Below are 20,833 nucleotides of genomic sequence, written 5' to 3'. Positions count from 1 at the left end.
GATGGACCCCGATGATATTATGCACGACAAATGAGAAGTGTGGTGCATCCATTGCATAGTAGTGTGACTCATGTGATTGAACATGACACGTGTTGCATAAGTGCATGCTGGCACTACTTGTGTGATTGTAAATGGCCTAAGGTATGTTGTGCGGTCATACTTGTGTGCTTGCTTACTTAGATATCAGTTGTGCCCTAGGAATCAATACTCAATTAGATTGAGCGGTTTATGAGTTTACTGTTTCTCTTGCTAAGCATTAGCTCACTCCTGTTATTATTTTTCAGATTAATAGCTATGTCGCCAATCCCTTCATCCCCCATCTCCCACTATAGAGTGCCCGTGGTGTTAGAGGGTGAGCACCATGAGTTCACTAACTTGGATTTTCCGAGCACGATGGTTGTTTAGTACACAATTGTATTGTTAGTGGACATAGGACAGCCTAACCTGATTTCGTACCGTTTTGTTGCCATATTTGTGTTGATGGACGGTTGACTGATAGGACCCGGTGCAGGTAATGGGAGTGATGTAAAGGAGTAGGAGATGGTGTAGATCGGAGCGTGGAGAAGTATTCATGCTTGTTTGTTTGACACGACCGTAACATTTTGGGGCATAGGATCGTGTAGTCGGGTTGGATGGATGGATGGAGAGTAGCGAGGTGTACAGCAGGGTTAGGGAGATAGACATTTTTTTGGAGTTCTCCCAGTTAGGTCCTCTCTTTTGATATACATTCCGTCGCCCGATGTAAATATGAGTATGTAAGTAATGAAAGCATGATTCCATTTACTATTGATGTCTTTAGTGACACATGTATAATTCATGTTATAAATGCTAACCTTTAGAAAAGACTTCCACTTACGCGATAACTTAAAGTAAAGACAGAATAGGGATTGGCGATGTGGCAGATTGGGACATCACACAAGCAAGGTTGCGGCTAACATGATCTTGGCGAGCTCAAGCTTACCTGAGGCCGGCAACTCGAGGCTCACCAAATTCTGCCAATTCAACGCTCGCCCGAGGTTGACGAGCTCAAGCTTACCTATGCTTGGCACCGCAAGCCATGAACCAAAATATGCCCAATCATTTAGAAAACAAAACATTATAAATGATTAAATTAAGGACAGCACTATTTCCACCTCTTATATGACTAAATCCATATAATCTTCACCTAAAACACAAAATTACCCTCTACATTTAATTGCAATTTAAATCAATGGTCCTAAATTCATTTACTTTCCTTTTCTATCTACCATTAGTTATGAATTTCATATGTTTAGTTTTGTTTATTGTAGATTTTCCATATATATTAAAGGCATGATGTCTTTTTTTTTTTATTGTAAGATATTGCTTCCATAAAATTTGTTTTGTCAAAGATTGAATTTTCCAAAAGAGAAAGTTCACTTCTTTTCTATGTTGTCGATTAAAATTATGGATAAATTTTAAGTAAATGTAATATAATTAAATCAAAACATTGCATAAAGTAAGATTTTTTGTTGGGAAAATGGAAATGGAATTTCATTTTTTTGGATTGATGAAAATTAATGAAATCCACGAATCTTTAAAAAAAGAAATATCAAGATACCTCATTGTGCGTATTGTTTTGGTGTACTCCTAGATATTCTTCTAATGTATTACATGCTCTATATAAAAATATCTTGCCAATATAGTAAGGAAAATATAAATGTTTTGATATAGTCAAAACAGAGACTTGATATATATTTTAGACTAATGAAATTAATAAAAAATTTACTAAGAAAGTGAGCTTTTTGATATAAGATTGACAAAAAAAGAGAGGTTGCTATAAGATCAATAATGAAGAAGAGACTTTTCAATTTCATACTATATCAAAAAATATATATTTTTCTCTTCCTATTAGTAAGATAATTTTACATGTAAAATGTTAGATGAATATATGAGAATTTACTTTTCTTTAATACACTAAAAAACAAAATCTGTGAAATGCTTAATTATGGTAACTATACTAAATAAAAATTAAAAAGAAAAAACAAAAAAGAAGGAGTGGGGCCATTTCCTAAAACTGCAATTGAAAAAGTGATGCCAGTTTATCTTTTTTATCAAAGGGGGTGGATTTAGTTATTTATGGGTGAAAATAGCATCACCCTAAAATAAATGGAATTTATTTTTAGGCAGATTTTTCACTAATCGTTTAAAAATAAATCCTTTTTTTTTTTACAGAGTTAGTAACACTGATTTAGGCATTGTCGAATCTTTATTTCTTTGATTTTGAGATTTTCTCTTTTTAAGACGAAAATCATTATTATGCGAAGCAATGATCCTTGCAGGAACTGAATTGGTTCTATCCATCCAATTAGATGCACAAGACAAAAGTGCTAAACCAAGGGTTTTGTATTAGGAGAATACTAGGCTTACTAAGATTAGTTTATACAACTAATTTATTACATGAGGTATTGGGCTATTATTGATCCCAATATATAACGGATTTTTTAGAGGATGGCCTACAATCTTACATATTTCTTTGTAAAACAGTTTTGTAAACTAGTTTTAATGAATCTAACTCTGCGGTTTGAGGTTTTAACTTGTCGAACATGTATTACTTTTCCTCTTTTGATCAATAAAAAGGTTTGTTTGATCAATATGGACAATCGTTTGAAAATTAACTATGAGCATTCTATTGTTTCCTTCAGCCGTTGTGCTTATCTACTCTAATCAGATGAGGTCTACGGTTACGACAAAGTTCAAATATGCTTGGATTTGGGAGATTTCTATGGCTATTGAACCCATGAAAAGCTATGGGAGAGTAGAAGTGAAGCTTAAATTTTCAACAAAGCAATTGTGACTTGGATTAATAGTCGAGTCAAGGTGGCAATCATTGAAAGCATGTCTTGAATTTGGGCCCGTCGATCAATATTCGGCCTGATCAAAGTGAAGTACATGGAACCGACTTCAATTAGGATTACACAGAATATACGTTTTCATGTTAAAGTTCGCTATTCAATACTATGCTTGGCTGTCAATTAAGTTCCTTACACTCATATTTTCATGTGGCCTCAGTCTTCCCAAATTTACAAATAGTACCGTGAATATTGGCGAATTCTCATATCTCATTCTGTAATTTTTGAGTTAGAGTCGATTCCCAATTCCCGAGCATTCCGTTAAGGGCGCGTCGTAAGCATTTTATTCAGTTTGGACAATGGTGGTGCTGCTTGGCTGTGAACAGGTTGGTCAAATTGTCAGATTTCCTTTAGTCCCATGAATTGCCTTTCAGAATAGCAAAAGGTATTTTCAAGTTGAACTTCGTCGGTTACGCATCTGACCATATTGGGAACGGGAGGGGCTTAAATAGATAGACTATTCAAGTTAACGGACCAACAGTAGACTTTTGTACAAGCTTATAAGGACTAAAAAGAAAGACTACAAGAAAATCTCAAGAATCGGTGGCAATCAAGGTTGTACATCAACATAGCCCAAGAGCCCGAAAGTTCCGCTGAGAGCTGACAGAATAGCATTCCTTACTTTTAAGTATCGGTACCCGCATGTCTCGCTCTCAATTTGGGAAATATTTTTTCTTTCCTCTCTCCAAGGGAATACCCCAAATTTTACGTGCCAGAGTTCAAACGGTACTATTGAAAGTCATACTTAGACCACAAGCTTATAATGACTAAAAAGATAAGACTACAATAAAATCTCAAGAACCAACTAAAGCCAAAGGTAACATATCCATCAGAGCATGAGCTCGTCCTTTACCATCTCCCTCCCTCTTCTCTTCTCCATCAATTTGTTCATCGGCAACTCTCACACAAGCGAAGCAGCACTTACTTATACCGCCTTCAAATGCTCCGGCACCAAACAATTCCTTCCTGGTTCTACCTACCAAAAAAACCTCAATGAACTCCTCTCATCACTTTCCTCCGCCGCCAATTCTGCCGGCAACAACAGCAGCGGCGGCGGCGGATTCTCCAATGCCGCTGCTGGCAGCCCACCAGACCAGGCCTACGGGATCTTCCTCTGCCGTGGCGACATCGATGCCCTGACATGCAGCAACTGTATAAGCACCGCAGCCCAAGATATTGGCCGGCAGTGCCCCGGCAAAAGAACCTCCATCATCTGGTACGACGTATGCATGCTGAGGTACTCGAATCATCCCATTTACTCGGTCATGCAAACAGCCCCTGCGTCGACACATGCGAACAGCTCGAGCATCACAGACGACCCATCTCGGTTCATTCAACTCCTGAAAGAGGCCTCGGAGGATGTAGCACGGAAGGCCCCGAGCAGCAGATCGGGGAAGAAAGTGGCCGCTGCAGAGGCGGAGCTCACGGACTCACCACAGCTTTACATGCTCGCTGAGTGCACACCCGACTTGACGCCATCGGACTGCCGCAAATGCCTCCGTTGGGCAATCGCACATCTCCCTCAGGTGACGCCAGGAGGAAGAGTGTTGACTCCCAGCTGCAACGTGAGGTTTAGGGAGGACCGCTTTTTGCAATGCCACCGCGTTGGGGACTGTGGTGGCGGTGGGAGGGCCACCACCGGTCCAGCATCCTTCTGCTCCTGCTCCGGCAACCGGACCTAAAGGTACCTAGTTTCGTTCTACATTTTTTTCTTTTTAGTTTCTCTCTCTTTGCAGCAATTTCGGAGATTAAAATTACTGTTTTTTGCTTGGGAAATAGTCAATTTTCTTTTACAAGAGGTGTTTGATCGCAGCTGAATTTCCATCGTCATATTATGATATTGTCGTCAATTTAATTTCATTTAATAGGACAAAAGTAAAAGATAGACTTAATCTACCTAAACGAACACAATAATAATCATTGATCATATAAATCTTATCATAATATCCACACATTTAATTGTTACGATGATCATTATATGAATTCTCTATTATTTTTACCAAAAAAAATGCCATCTTAAAGTCAAGTCGTCAGCGAGTGGATGCATACATTTCCCGGTAAATACGGGCACGAGTGGACCACAAGGGACTGACAGCAATTTGCCATTGGTGGATTCCACTCAAAGTCAAGTGACCGACTAAGAAGAGCCCTTTCAAGGTGGCTTCTATATATATATATATATATATATTTTCCGAACAATGCACGGGAAACCAAATCTCCCTTATAAATTGATTTACAAAGTAATTTATCGGACAATTTCTCTTTGTAACTTGTTACAGATACCGATACTAATAATGAAGAAATTACATATATAGTACTTGTAATCTCCATTTCCTAATTTTGAAATGGTGTTCCACATAAGAATTTGTCTTTGATTTCTTCTCTTTTATGTTACGCATTCACTTTCATCTAAAAAAGCTTTTCAGATTAGTTTGTTAATTATCTCATGCACGTAATGATACTCGCGCAGGAAAAAGTAACAAATCTACTACGATAACTATCGCCATTAGTGTTACTCTTGGAGGTGTTATGGTACTTCTTTTCTCACTTGTTGTGTCCTTCGAAGTAAAAGAAAGAAGAGACGTGAAGTCATCAAAGGAAAGAATGGTAAATTGACTATTTGCCTTTTTTTTTTCTCATAAACTATCTATATAATGAAAATTTCATCTTCTGAAAATTCTTTATTTTTCATAAGGAATTAGATATATTAATCATACAAATTAAGAGTCTGTTTGACGTAAATGTAACATATGTAACAAAAAGATCAAGGACAATATTCAACAATGGAAAGATCAGGTTCTTCATGTTCTTTCAACTTTCAAAGGTATACTTGACTCCACAAGCATGTGTAATGCCATCAAGAAAAGGAATAGTTTGGAAATGTAATAGCTCGTTCCTGGCCTTTTAGATGAAATAGAGGCATCAATTCCACAAAAATTTCACCATGGACCTATGAAAATCTATCCCTGTCAAGGTTGGTGCATCAGAACAATTCAAATTCCCAACCACCAATATCCCTAGGAGGAAAACAAAGCTAAAGGGCACCTTCCAGACTTGCTCAGAGAAATTGCACCCAAAGAACTATGGGATCTAATCTCAGTGCTTTCAAGATACAAAAAACAGAGAGTTTGGCCTTGATCAGAAGATTATCTATTAATTGATAGACATATAGGTAGTTTATCTTGTATAGCCAACCAAAATATGAATCCAAACGAAAGTACCTAAGGTCAAAGCCAAATCAACCAATCCCATTCAGCTATCGTGCCTCAATTCCTGACAATCTCCCAAGCTGAAGCAGAGGAAAGAATGTCATTCGAAGCTGCAAAAAGAAGACTAGGGAAAAATTACACCACAAATAGCTGCCTGGATTAATATCAAGTCTTCAGCTCGCATTGAGCCATTTCCATTTAGTGTGAGAAATTATATTTTTTAAGAAAAGTAGAATCACAGACTACTCTCCTTAGATATGTATTTAGCAAGGTCCCATTAGGATGCCATCATTCATGCCTGAGTGATATAGATTTACCATTACCAACCACATAACAAGGCATTAAAACACTCCCAATCTTTAACGATTCCCTCCGACCATAGGTAGCATCTGCACTACAATTAACAAACCTAACACTACCCTCAACATGAAGAAGTGATGATGACATGTGATTCATCTCATTACTTTGTTTCCTGTAGTATTGTAGAATTTTTTTCCCTTCATGACCAATCAAGAGAGGAAAGATTGCTTTGGGGACACGACCATGCCAGTCTAATCCGGTGCCTTCATTGTGATTATGTTGCCAAGCACTGGCAACCCTATAAACGCCATAAGGAGCCACTGTTGATGTAGTGTGATAATCAAACTATGTTGCTTGGTAATGTAGGTGCCAAGGGGCTTACCACTGTGGAGTCCTTGCAATTTGACTTGGCTACAATACAAGCAGCAACAAATTATTTCTCTCCTGAAAACAAGTTGGGTGAAGGTGGATTTGGTGAAGTTTTCCAGGTACGTATAACATATCTATCAAAAACAATCAAGAATGCTTTACATGTGAATTGTAAGTAATGATGTCAAAGAAAAAGAAACATGTGAAGCTTTTCTATGTTAGTTTTTAAGTTGTTATAAAGGAATTAACAATACGTACAAAACACTTTAGGTAGACTTCCTAATGGACAACAAATTGCGGTGAAGAGGCTATCTCGAAGGTCAAGACAAGGTGTTGAAGAATTTAAGAATGAAATTCTATTAGTTGCAAAGCTTCAACACAGAAACCTTGTACGACTGCTTGGATTTTGCTTGGAGGGAGATGAAAAGTTGCTAGCCTACGAGTTTGTGCCAAATAAAAGCCTCGATTACTTCTTATTTGGTATGTTGCAATTGAACCTTCTTATGTGCATAATGTATAATTTTCTTGAAATCATATATCCAAAACTTTCACTGGTTGTGGAAACTTTAAATTTAAGCCATTTTTGTTCTTTCAACTGATCATAGTTTAAGCTACCTTTGAACGAGAATACATATATTTTGGTATTGCGTGATGAAACTTCACCTTGAATTTTCTAATAGGTGCCAACTGCCATGTGCTAGATCATTAACGAATTTTGGTGCAAAGGTACAGATCTCGAGAAAAGGAGACAGTTGGATTGGCCATTACGTCATAAAATTGTTTTTGGGATTGCAAGAGGAATGCTCTATCTACACGAAGATTCTCGTCTCCGGGTCATCCATCGTGACCTTAAATGTAGCAATATCTTATTAGACAGTGAAATGAACCCCAAGATTTCAGATTTTGGCATGGCAAGGATTTTTGGAGTTGACCAAACTCAAGCAAGCACAAACAAAATAGTGGGGACTTTGTAAGTCTTGGTTTTAGAATGGATGACTTTGTAATTGGATGCCAAACTTGCTCATTTTATATATTTAAGAATGCTCATCAATCTACATCAAAATATGCAATAATACATATGTCTAATGTTCGAATTTGTAGTGGTTATATGTCTCCAGAATATGCGATGCATGGAGAGTTCTCATTGAAATCCGATGTATATAGTTTTGGCATAATACTTCTAGAGATCGTGTGCGGCAAGAAGAATAACTACTACCACCAACTGGACGAGGGTGAATATCTTACTAGTTATGTAAGTTTCACCATGCTACCGCAACAAATATTTACACCGCATTTTTTGTAATTTTTGGCAAGTGAAATTGAAATTTCTTCGTAAAACATAGTCCTTTAGCCTACATAAACACTTTTACAACTATTATTCGATTCCTTGGTCATATATGGTTTTTTCGCAAAATTCAAATGTCTTGCGTGATGAGTCGTCGAATTAATGCCGTGATTCTATGAAGATTTTCCCAACTTATTATTGCAGGTGTGGAATCAATGGAGAGATGGCAAGCCCTTGGAAGTGTTGGACCCGGCTATCATGGATTCATATTCAAGAGATGGAGTGCTTCGATGCTTGCACATTTGCTTACTATGCATTCAGGAAGATCCGACTATTAGACCCACTATGGCAACCGTAGTTCTCATGCTCAGCAACAATTCCTTTACCTTGCCATCGCCTCAACATCCCGCCTTCTTCGTCCAAAGTAGCTTGTCTGGACCAAGCATTCAAATGGAAGAACTTAAATTGAACCAATCTCCCAGGAGGACTATGCCTTCGTCAACAAATGGCATGTCAGTTACTGAATTGTGCCCCCAATGAATGGTGGTGTGACCAAAATCCTTCTTAATGGACAGTCTTGTTGTGACAATTCTTGGCCTTCCACTGAGATTTATCATGTACAAAAAGCAAAATCTAGAAATTTGGAGAATAAGCTGTTCATTGCTAAAAGGGGTTGTGTGCACTTAAGACTACACCCGTTATTGATTATAGTTATTAAGATTCGTCTAAGGTTTTGTTACTATTTGAGGCTAAATCGTACGTAGATCCATTGTAATTAAGCATATTTGGACATTATTGTGCTTCTATAAGACTCAATCCCACTACTACTGTCTGGAACCAAATAATCATATAGGAGTGTTCGATATCCGACCCGATAGACAACCCAAATCTTTACTTATGTAGGTGCTCTATCCACGATGTATTGAATTCTCTTAAATCGATGACCTTTTGGAGAGGTTGTTATTGTACTTTCCTCTCTTCTTCAACCAACTTTTAGGATATATTTGTTTAGCGGAAAATTAATTATTTAAAAAAATATTTTCCTAAACTTATATCACTTAAAAAATGAAATAGTAATAAAATATTATTATTCATGAAAATATTTAAATATAAATTATTGTTGATAGTGAAATATTTTTCATTTACTAATTATCTCAAGTGATAAAAGCCTTCATTTTTCAAAAATATTTTCCAAATCATTCATTTTCTATTAAACAAATAGAGTCTTATTATCCTTTTGTACCTATCTAATTTCTTTTCAAAGTTAAATAAGTTATTGATCTTTACATTGAAAATTCATTTGATGGTGCTGATTATAGACCATCTTCTTCTTTCGATGTTACTCATTCAATATAAGACGTCTTTCCATGAAAGTTTTCTTCGGTTGGTCGCTAAGTTATGACTATGGAGGCTGGCTTCAAACCCATTGGTCTTATTTCATTTCTCTGGGAGGCCAATGTATATATTTTCCTTTATTCTAATACTTACGAATCTTCTGAGCTTCTTATTTCTTTGATTGATTCAAGTAACATTTTAGTTAGATGTCATGGTATTTAAATAGATTAATCTATCGCTCTTTTATTATTGAGTTGACGGGAGAGCGTCTAATTATTATCCTTTAGGGACATGCGATTAAGCCGTCCCTAACATTTTTGGCAACAGGTTTGACAAAACCCTCATCAACGACAATTGATTGTGTACGAGCCATCACTAGAGAGAGCTTAGGACCTATTTCGACTTTTGTGTACGGTTTTGCCCATCGCTTATCGGATTTTCCTAGTAGTGTTGTCTCATGTGGGGAACTACGAGACCAGCATGATTTTGGAAGACTTAGGGTGCGTTTGGGAGTAGCTTTAGAAGGGGCTTTGGGCATCAAAAGCCCTTTGGGCAAAAAAATGGGTGTTTGGGAACCAGCTTTCGAAGTCTCTTAATGGGAAAGCAAGTAACTTGGAAGGCTTTCAGCATTCTCGGCATGCTGGGAGCTCACTGTTCATCTTTTTTTTTTTTCCAAAATTATCCTCACGAATTTTTTGTTTTTCCGGTGCGTGTCCTTGTATGAACACTGCTTCATCTTCTTCGCGAGCCTCGGGTTCGGGCGACCTCCAACGAGGGTCCGCCGAAGGTCGCAGGAGTCGGCCGGAGGTCACGGGATCTGGTCGCGGCAACCTCCGCTGCGCGATCTCGCATTGCCCAGATCTGGTCGCCGGAGGTCGCGCGACCTCGCGCGACCAGATCTGGTCGTCGGACTAGTTGCCGCGAGGTCGCGCGACCTCCGGCGAACGCATCTGGTCGCGACGTCACCGCGCGACCTCTCGCGCGACCGGATCCCCGTTGCGCGACCTCCGGCGACGCGCAGAGGTCGCGAGACCTCGCGGCGACCAGATCTGGTCGCCGGACTGGTCGCCGCGAGGTCGCGCGACCTCCACGCGACCGGATCTGTCGCCGGAGGTCGCGCGACCTCTCGCGCAACCGGATCCGGTCGCGCGACCTCCGGCGATGCGCGAGAGGTCGCGCGACCTCGCGGCGACCGGATCTCGGTCACCGGATTGGTCGCCGCGAGGTCGCGCGACCGATCTGGGCCGCGGACTGGTCACCGCGAGGTCGCGCGACCGGATCTGGTCGCCGCGACTGGTCTCCGCGAGGTCGCGCGACCGGGATCTGGTCGCCGGACTGAGCCGCCGCGAGGTCGCACGACCTCCGCACGACCGGATCTGGTCGCCGGAGGTCGCGCGACCTCTCGCGCGACCGGATCTGGTCGCGCGACCTCCGGCGACGCGCAGAGGTCGCGCGACCTTCGGCGACGTGCGTGAGGTCGTGCGACCAGACTGCCTCCCACGACCCGATCCGGGTCGCCGGAGGTCGCCGACGGCCGCCTGCCCTTGCCGCCATTTTATTTTTTAATTTTTCTTTTGATAATTTTTTTTACCACAAAACTCTTTTGTAAATGTAATTTTCCAAACACTATTTTGCTCAAAGCACTTCACAAAGAGCTTTCAAAGTATAATTTACCAAACACAGTTGCATTTTGAAAATACCTTTAAGTCAAAGGTTTTTGCATTTTCCTAAAGGCTTTCCCCAAAAGTAGTTCCCAAACGCACCCTTAGAAAGGAAAATGACTTAGCTAGTCTGGCTCATGTTCGACATGTAGTATTCAAGCATTGGTACATGACTTGTTCAAGCATAAGATTGTTGGGATCCATTTATATTGGACACAAAGATTTTCTCATGGTATCCATTAACTTAATGAGCTATCCATTTCTTGATCTCCACACACACACAAAAAAAAGGATAATAATTACCCTAGACTTTGACACCCCCCCCCCCACAAGACTTTCTTTCAAGAGCCATCCCTGCTTCTGTGTATACCATTCGTCATACCCAACTTGGCCAAATGCATAAGTATTTGGATATTACTTATCACCACTTTATCAATTAAATTTCCTACAATAATTGACAATGGTCCATCAAAATTCACAAGCGGTATCAACTGTACCAGCTGCCAATGACAGAAGGTTTTGGCAACTTGTAGCCATAAGAGTGACTAGAAGTCTAGATGAGAAGATCTCAAGTCAAGACTGGGAGCCGAGGCCCCCTATGCCTGAGCATTCCATTAGAGCACATCGTGAGTATGCTCCAAGCAAGCATGTAATAGCAACTTGATTATGTTGTAATAACTGTCACTATAAACTTTATTTGCTTTATGAAAAATGAATGATATGAAAAATATTTTTAAAAAATAATTATTTATATCATTTTGAAAATATTTAACGAAAATTTTTTCTATTATTTATGAAAATTTTTAAATAAATTATTATCAAATGACACAAGTGATATTTTTAAGAAAATATATTTTAAGTTTTTTATATTTCGCCGGAGCCTCGAAAAGGTGATGCGGCTTGGCTGCGAACATGTCGTTCAATTTGTCAGATTCTCTTTAGTCCATGAATTGCCTTACAGACTAGCAAAAGGTCTTTTCATGTTGAACTCTTGTCGGTCACGCATTTGACCCAATTGGGAACAGGGAGGGGCTTGTATAGAAAACTAATGTCAGATCGAGAAATCGATTAGGCAAATCAAAAGTTGAAGGACACGATTGAAAGAAAGACGAATGTAAGGACCAAAAAGTGCACTTTTTGTACAAGGTTATAATGATTATAGAGATACAACACAAGAAAATCTTTAGAACCAACGAAAGCCTGTGGTAATATATCCATTAGAACATGAGCTCTCCCTTCACCATCTCCCTCCTTTTTTTCTCCATCAAATTGCTCATCAGCATCTCTCACGTCAGTGAAGCGGCACCTGTTTTTATCGTCAAAATTGCGCCAAAACCAAACCCTTCCTTCCTAATTCCACCTACCTCAAAAACCTCGAGAGTCTCCTCTCATCACTTTCCTCCTCTGCCGCCAATTCTGCCGGCGACAACAGCAGCAGCAGTGGCGGGTTCGCGAATGCCACCGCTGGCCAAAACCCGACACACCTGACCTTATGGGATCTTCCTCTGCCATGACGACATCGATGCCCCGACATGCAGCAATTGCATAGCCACCGCAGCTCAAGATATTAGCCGGCGATGCCCCGGCAAAAGAACCTCTGTGACATCCCGATTTTCCGATTCTATTTTCAATAAATTGAGATGGGCATTTCTGTTGGCACGCATATAGTTCTTTTCCTTGAGTTGGCCACTCATGTGGAAACTAGCTTATCGGGCGAAGCTATTAAGAGTTTATAATGCATCAGACTCGAGAATTTGACCAGGAAGCGACCTTTCGACCGAGCTAGTCTGCAAGGATCATTACGGCACAATTAAAATCGATTAAAGATCGGAGATAGGTCGACTCGACAGAGGCATGTGATCGGGTGTGGGTGATTCCACCAGATCGCACAATTCGTGTCGATCGGCACTGGACCGACTTTTCTATCGATTAGGTACCCTGTGTTCGTATTTGAAACGTCGAGAGTATCCCGACAACCGAAAGTCGCCAATGTTTCAAAGATGTACATTGTGGCTTGAGATGATCAATCACAGGTCAAATGCATGAAAATCTCTAAAGGCTACTCGGTAGGTTGGACCGCGCTAGTATCATGCCAAAGTGAAATTAACCGTGAAATTGAGATCGAATTCAGAATTGAAAGTCTGGGTGTGTCACAAATCATTTTAGGACCATTGACTTATCTTTGGAAGATTTTTCATGAAATCAGAGTTTTTCAGCAATTAAATCAGAAAATGGCTAATTTGGCTCGAGAAATTAGTAGGCTTGTCTTTGGTCGCGCTTTTGGGACTTAAGTTGGTTCTATGGACAAGTGAAGATATGAATTAAAGTGTGGTGACATTGGATTTATTTTATGGACTTCAATTGGACTCAATTGGGAGAGAATATATTGGAATTAAAGGAATTGATGTACAAAGTTTCATGCCTCGGCGGAAAATAAAATGGACCCATTGGAGAATTGTTGTGGGAGATTTGAAGTTAGTGGAATGTGAGGTCAGCTTATGTCATGGTTGGGGCCAAAGCAAATGAGGTGTTGACAAGTGTCGAATGCTCATTGGTCCCCAAAAAGCACCTCTCACTTCAATCTTCATCTTCTTCCTTGGGACTTGGAGAGAGAAAAGGTTGTGCGAGGCTTCAAGGAGGAGCTGCGTCCGCCCGACCACCGCTCGGCCATCCGCTCGCTCGTCGCCGGAACCCATCGTCGCTGCGCACCATCGCCGCTCTGCCTTGGCCGCACACCCTCCGTCTTCCCCTTTCCTCTCCCCGTCACCTCTCTACATCATTGTTGTTGTGCGAAGATCATAAAAATGGCAGAGAAGAAGCCGAGGAGCAGCCATGGCGCCCGCCCCCTTCACCATTCGCCGTCGCCCGCCAGCTCACCGCCGGAGCCGCCGCGTCGCCCGTCGCCGCGTCGCCGTCGCCGTGCGTCCGCGCGCTGCGCGCCGCTCGTCGGCCGGCTCGCGCCAGCCCGCGCCTCCGCCTTGTTGACCGGGCTGTCCCGAGCTGCCGCCAGCCGCCGCCGAAGGGTCGCGAGCTACCGCCTCACCCGCATAGCCGCCGCCGGCCTCCTCCGCCCATTCCGCACCGGATCCGCCTCCTCCAGCCCCAAATCGCAGCTGCAAAAATGGATATTGCAGCGGTTTTGGCCCGTTTTGCCGCCTTCGAGCCCGGATGCTCGGCTTGCTTTGAGGAAAGTTGTTCTCCTCGCGTCCCCATCGTTTTGGTCCGCTCGGCTTGCTAATCCGGTGAGTTTAACTCACTAAACCTTGATTAGACGGTTAATGATGCCCTAAGTGTGCTTAGCCTAAGTTAAGTAAGCTTAGGTGGTTAAATTAGTTTATTTGGTTGATGATTAGATTATGGTGTTTAATTAAGTTAAAGTGTGTTTAGTTTAAAGTTAAGTATGTTTATTTTTAATATAAAACCTTGATGTGACATAATAGGGTTTTAATTTTGAATTATTTAATTGCTTCAAAATTCTGGAAATTTATAATATTATATTAATTCCGAAATTATTAAAATATTATTATTTAAAAACAAACGGAAAATTTATTTTTGATCCCAGTTGCTCAGAATTTCGTGCCAATCGCTCTGTGTAGTTGGATTTTGAAATTGATGATTGGATATTATAAATTGAGTGTGGATCGTGAAAATATGAATATTGTTATTTAATTATTTTCGGAATAAATTTAATTATTTAATAAATTCCGAAAATTTTGTCGACCCTAAACTCTCGAATTTTGTGTCGATCGCTCTCCAGCATTTAGAATTTGATATTGATGATTGGTTGTGGCAAATTGAGTGTGATTGCGATATATAGAGACTCTTTATAAAATCCTAAGTGTGGAAATGAATGAGCGATTGGCCGTGATATGCCACCTATAAAGGTCGCGCCTGGGCAAAACTGGGGCCGTGATATGCCACCTATTAGAGGTCGCGCCATGAGCCGTGATATACCACCTATTAGAGGTCGCGCCCAAAGTGGGGCCGTGATATGCCACCTGATAAAGGTCGCGCCCAGTTGGGCCGTGATATGCCACCTGATAAAGGTCGCGCCCAGTGGGGCCATGATATGCCACCTGATAAACGTCGCGCCCAATGGGGCCGTGATATGCTATCTATTAGAGGTCGTGCCCCGGTGGGGCCGTGATATGCCACCGATAAGGTAGCGCCTGGGGCCGTGATATGCCACCTATTAGAGGTCGCGCCCGGGGGGTGATATGCCACCTATTAGAGGTCGCGCCCAACCGGGCCGTAATCTACCACCTTTTTAAAGGTCGTGCCGAGTGGGGCCGTGATGCCACTAATTCTAATTTAGTGGGGCCGAGTGGGGCTGTGATTGGAGGCAATGATTGATTTGTTAGAATGACATGTAATCGACTGAGTCGATTGATCGCTGAGACGATCCAAGTAGTTGAATTGTTCCGATGATGTGATTGTATCATAGTTGTTTGGTTATCATAATTGCACGTGGTTGGTTTATATAAATTATGCTAACCTGCAGATAAAAGCTGAGGCGAGGTAAGTCTTCTGTGTGATGTGGCTAGGCCACCCGGGACGTATTTTCTTTCTAATAGGGGTTTAGGGGGTTGAACTTGCTGAGACATCGTCTCATCCCGGTTGTGGGATTAAAATTTCAGGTCCCCGGTGGACGAAGCAGCCAGATAGCTTTGGTTGGCCTTGAGGAGTTGCAGAGGTGAAGTCATAAGGATTGGAGAGCGTGTCCGACTTGTGGGTCGTAGGACAGTTCATTTTTAGAGCCGGTCTTTTGTAGACTTTTGGCTGTAGGCCTTCGTCTGTAACTCCGTTGGTTTGTGTAAGTGATTGGTTGTGAAATTGTTTCCTGCTTTTCTATCCCGTCAGAGGACAGTTCATTTTTAAAGCCGGTCTTTTGTAGACTTTTGGCTATAGGCCTTCGTCTGTAACTCCGTTGGTTTGTGTAAGTGATTGGTTGCGAAATTGTTTCCTGCTTTTCTATCCCGTATTTTATTGTTAGGGGTTTTATAATACGTTCCGCTTGCGCAATAATAAATCAATAGGGTCGGCAACACTACTTGGGAATGTCGCATTTGATCGACCGCAGTGGGATGTGCTCGCGCTCGGGGTTCGGGGCATGACAACCTCCATCATGTGGTACGACACATGCATGATGAGGTACTCAAATCAGCCCTTTTACTCGGTCATGCAAACAGCCCATGTTGATACATGCGAACCGTTCGAACATCACAGACGACCGATACCGAGCTGGCGGGCTCGCGACAGCTTTACACGCTCACGGAGTGCACACCCAACTTGACGGCTTCGGACTACGGCACAGGCCTCCGGTGGGCAATCGCACGTCTCCTCAGGGGACGCCGAGACGAAGGGTGTTGATTTCCAGCTGCAACGTGAGGTTTAAGGAGCTCCACTTTTTAAGACACTGCTGCGTTGAGGACTTTGGCGACGGTGGGGTGCCTAAAGGCACCTAGTTTTGTCATTTTATTATTTATTATTTATTTTAATTTCCCTCTCTTTGGGGCAATATTACAAATTAAAATAGCTGCTTTTTGCTTGGGAAATAGTCGATCTTCTTTTAGAAGCGGCATTTGATCATAGATATGTGAACTGCAGCTGAATTTCCATGATAATATATGTTATAATATTGTCGTTAATTTAATTTAGCTTAGTAGGACAAAAGAGAAAGATAGGCTTAATCTATCTAGATCAACACAATCATAGTCATTGGTCATATACTCATTTTAATATCCACACAATTTAGTATTACGATGATGTCGGCCTGCATATATCGATTCTATATAATATTTTCCCCAAAAAATGCCATCTTGAAGTCAAGTCGTAAAACGAGTGGATGGATAGATTTCCCGGTGAACACGGGCCTGAGCGGACCACGAGGGACTGGCAGCAATTTGCCATTGGTGGATTCCACTCAAAGTCAATTGACTTGACTTACGAGAGCCCTTTTAAGGGGCTTTTGAACTCGTATTTTTTGTTTGTTCAAAAAAAAAAAAACTCATATTTTTTTTGGAACAACGGACGGGAACCTGAGGGCCTGTTTGTTAATAGGTTAAATAATAACTTATTCTATTCCTTTATTTCCTAAATTTGAAATAGAAAATTATTTAGTAACTTTTCTTCTTTTCTCCTTCTCTTTTCTTCTTCCCCCACCAGTCATTAGTCATTGTTGGTCACTGATGCCGGCAGCCGGTGACCAGCTAAGTGAGGTTCGCGATTCTTGTTAAAGGCTCACCTAGCCATTGCGAGCCACACCCAAATCAAGCAATAACCAAAGCTCTGATACCATTTTAATGAGAGAATAGTAACAACTCAAACATATCATATTAACACAGCATAATAATCTCTCCTCTTATGTAAATCTAATAAAAACCGATATAGAAGAGTAAAATAAATTTCAAGCATGCAAACAAAGGCGATTTTTTATATGGAAAACCTCCCCAGTGTGAGGAGATAAAAAAAACAATGGGATTAGAATCCACCTAAAAATTTTCACTCTCAACAAAATTGGGTAAAAAATGTTCTTCTCTAGTAAATACTAAAGGTACATAGCAGCAAAGACCTCAAGAACATCATTATTGGCAACACGCATAAATTTTTTTAAGAGATCAAGGATAAATTTGACAAAAACACAAGTTTTTATTGACTCAAGAAAATCTAGTGTAGGAGCTCAAACAAAATCAAAACATCCAGATTCGAGAACAGTGTACCATGAACACGTTGACAAAATTTCAGCTTAATCGGACCACGAATCAACGCCTTGATGTAAATCAAATTGACCCTGAAACTCCATATTTTTTTGCTTTCTTTTCTATTATTACTATGTCCATAATAACTTATTTGGTGGTTACCACTTAAAAGATAGTGAAAACTCTATTTCTTCATGTGATTTATCATATGGACTCAAGTCCTTTTGGATTTGCTATTCATTAAGCTTTTTTCACATGAAAGTGAACCCAACTAACAAGAATTGATCTTGGTCGAGCGTGAAGGTCTTAGTGTTGTCAATGCTTGTCTTCCCCTATTCTTGCTAGTGTAGAGAGAGGAACGGGGGATAAGACGAGAGAGAAGAAGAAGGACAAAAGAAGGAGGAAGAGAGAGAAGATTAAAATAGGGGAAAGAGGTGTGCTTAGCGTTCTGGGGAGGGACTCGACCTGGTCGGTCTAAAATTGGTATTTAAGTACTTTTTCTTAAAATGCATGAAAAAAATACTTCAACGATTTCAAAAATTAGAAAAAGCCTAAATCAGTTTTTTGAATATTTTTTAATGCAAGAAAAAAAATCTTTGAAAATCATCCAATCTCAAGGTTTAAATAAGATTTAAGTACGTAAGGGCATTAATGGATTAACTAGTGTAATAAAGTCCTCAATTCTAATTTTTCTGGTTACGGGTTGCATAGAGTAAAATATTTATTCTAATATTTTAATTGGATTTCTAGTTGATCAACCATAAATCTAAATGAAAATGTAGGACTTGTAGGTTAAAAACTCGAATAATAAGTCATTAATTGGAGAGCTTGAAAAGCTTGAACTAAACCTAAACTTGGTTAACCATTAACTTTCCTGCCCGCAGGAGGGCTTTTTGAGGAGATCAATAGTACTCACTTAATTAGATGTTTATTTTATGATCCCATAAAAGTCCACGTGGGACATTAGGGTGCAATAGTAACATTTATGTTCTAGGAAATATATATATTTTTTAAATAGTTCTTTTCTATTTCTATTTATCGGAACAATTTCTAAGTAAAATAATGTATTTGGTAACCATATAAAATTTACATTCTAGAATAGAAAAAGAATAAAATGTGTTTAGTACAATCTACAAAAAAAATTAGGAATGTGTTTGACGGCCACCGCCGCCATCGTCATTGCTGTCGCTTGCCGCCGTAGCCACCGCCACCGACCACTTGCGGCCATCAATTGCTGATCGCCACCGCCACCCATTGCAGCCACCCTTGCCGCGTTGCCACTGACAATGGTGGTTAGCCGACGGCAGTGACGGAGGGGCAGCAATTGGTAGAAATTATTTTCGAAAACAAAAATTACTTTTTTTTTTACTTCTTATTTATATTTAAAATATATTCCTCAGCTACTTTTCTATAATGGGAATAGAAAAATAGTTGATGTCACCAAATGATTTTTTTTTTTTTTTTTTCATTTAAGGGAGTAAAAGAATAAAAGAATAGAATGTTCCCATGTGCTACCCAACTGTTCCGGCTCATAATTAGTTGAGCGAAAGTTACGTGAAAAGCACCCGTCATATGAGGCCACAATAACTTTCGGAAAATAAGGCCAAGAAGATTGACCTTGAGGAGTGGCACTTAGGGAGGTGCTTGAATAGAAAAATAATGTAAGATCAAGAATTCGATTAGACAAATCAAAAGCTCTTGGAAAGAGAAAAATACAAATCTGTCAACCAATAGTGGGCTTTTTGCTCCAAAAAAAAAAAAAAAACCAATAGTGGGCTTTATACAAAGCTTATAATGACTAAAAAGAAGAACCAACAGAAGCCAAATGTAATTATATCCATCGCAACATGAGCTCTACCTTCACCATCTCCCTCCCTCTCCTCTTCTCCATCAATTTGCTCATCGGCATCTCTCACATCAGTGAAGCGGCACCTAATTTTATCGACAACTATTGCCCCTAACACCAAACCCTTCCTTCCTAATTCCACCTACCAAAATAGCCTCAATGAACTCCTCCCATCACTTTCCTCCGCTGCCGATTCCGCCAGCAACAACATCAGCAGCAGTGGCCACCGCTGGCGAATACCCACCTGACCAGACCTACGGATCTTCCTCTGCCGTGGTGACATCGACGCCCCGACATGCAGCAACTGCGTAGCCAAGGCAGCCCAAGATATTGGCCGGCGATGCCCTGGCAAAGAATCTCCATCATCTGGTACGACATATGCATGCTAAGGTACTCAGATCAGCCCATTTACTGGTCATGCAACCTTATCCTGTGGCGAAGCAGGGGAACGGTTGAACGTCACAGAGGACCCATCTCGGTTCTTTCAACTCCTGAATGAAACCATGGACGATGTACTTGGAGGGCCCCGAGCAGTGGATCAGGGAAGAAAGTGGCCGCCGCAGAGGCTGAGCTCGTGGGGCTCGCAACGGCTGTACACGTCAGCGGAGTGCACGCCCTGATTTGACCGCATCGGACTGCGGCACATGCCTTCGGTCGGCGATAGCTCGTCTCCTCCGGAAACGCCAGGAGGAAAGGTATTTACCCGAGCTGCAACGTGAGGTTTGAGGTCTACTCCTTTACGACCCCGACTTGGTGACTGTGGTGACGGTGGCAGCGCCACCACCGGTCCGGCTTCTTTCTCCTCCTGCTCAGGTGACTGCACCTGAAGGTACCTGGTTTTGTTTTCTCTGGCTTTTTTTATTATTTCCCACTTGTCCCGCAATATTATAATTTTCTTTTTTTCCGTCGAACAGCAATATTATAAATTAAATAGCTGTTTTTCGCTTGGGAATAAGCCAAATTTATACAATTGGTGTTTGATCATTGGAATGTGTACTGCAGCTGAGTTTCCACGATAATACAATCTCGATTAATGTAATCATAGCCATTCAATGTGTAACCTTTTTATGGTGTTGACGGACTATATATTAATATTTTTCCAAAGAAAATGCCACCTTAAAGTCAAGTGAGGAGATGTTGACGGACTACATATTAATATTTTTCCAAAGAAAATGCCACCCTAAAGTAAAGTGAGGATTGAGTGGATGCATACGACTCCTGGTAATTTGGTAAACACGGGCATGAGTGGACCACGAGGGA

The 20,833-nt window shown here is 40.9% G+C and overlaps 2 protein-coding genes across 2 annotated transcripts; both read left to right on the top strand.

Moving 5' to 3' along the window:
- The first annotated feature begins 3,669 nt into the window (after positions 1-3,669).
- LOC120294054 (cysteine-rich receptor-like protein kinase 25) lies at positions 3,670-4,552 on the top strand. The gene has a single exon (XM_039313930.1). The coding sequence runs from the start codon at positions 3,707-3,709 to the stop codon at positions 4,550-4,552; it is 846 nt and encodes a 281-aa protein (XP_039169864.1). The 5' UTR covers positions 3,670-3,706.
- A 2,174-nt stretch (positions 4,553-6,726) lies between these two features.
- LOC120294053 (putative cysteine-rich receptor-like protein kinase 31) lies at positions 6,727-8,573 on the top strand. The gene is made up of 4 exons (XM_039313929.1): positions 6,727-6,919; positions 7,019-7,228; positions 7,867-8,000; positions 8,238-8,573. Exons 1-4 carry the CDS (start codon positions 6,727-6,729, stop codon positions 8,571-8,573), a joined length of 873 nt encoding a protein of 290 aa, XP_039169863.1.
- Positions 8,574-20,833: the final 12,260 nt, after the last annotated feature.

Source organism: Eucalyptus grandis, chromosome 5 (assembly GCF_016545825.1).
Source record: "Eucalyptus grandis isolate ANBG69807.140 chromosome 5, ASM1654582v1, whole genome shotgun sequence".
NCBI classification, from domain to species: Eukaryota; Viridiplantae; Streptophyta; class Magnoliopsida; order Myrtales; family Myrtaceae; genus Eucalyptus; species Eucalyptus grandis.
The sequence above is the reverse complement of the archived record's forward strand: the minus strand, read 5'-3'. Positions and strand labels throughout refer to the sequence as shown.

Bases quoted from the DNA above. Each gene is read 5' to 3' on its own strand.
- LOC120294054 (XM_039313930.1), top strand. From the start codon at position 3,707: ATGAGCTCGTCCTTTACCATCTCCCTCCCTCTTCTCTTCTCCATCAAT.
- LOC120294053 (XM_039313929.1), top strand. From the start codon at position 6,727: ATGTTGCTTGGTAATGTAGGTGCCAAGGGGCTTACCACTGTGGAGTCC. The intron at 6,920-7,018 runs GTAAGTAATGAT...AAAACACTTTAG, and splicing joins GAATGCTTTACATGTGAATT to GTAGACTTCCTAATGGACAA. The intron at 8,001-8,237 runs GTAAGTTTCACC...TTATTATTGCAG, and splicing joins GTGAATATCTTACTAGTTAT to GTGTGGAATCAATGGAGAGA.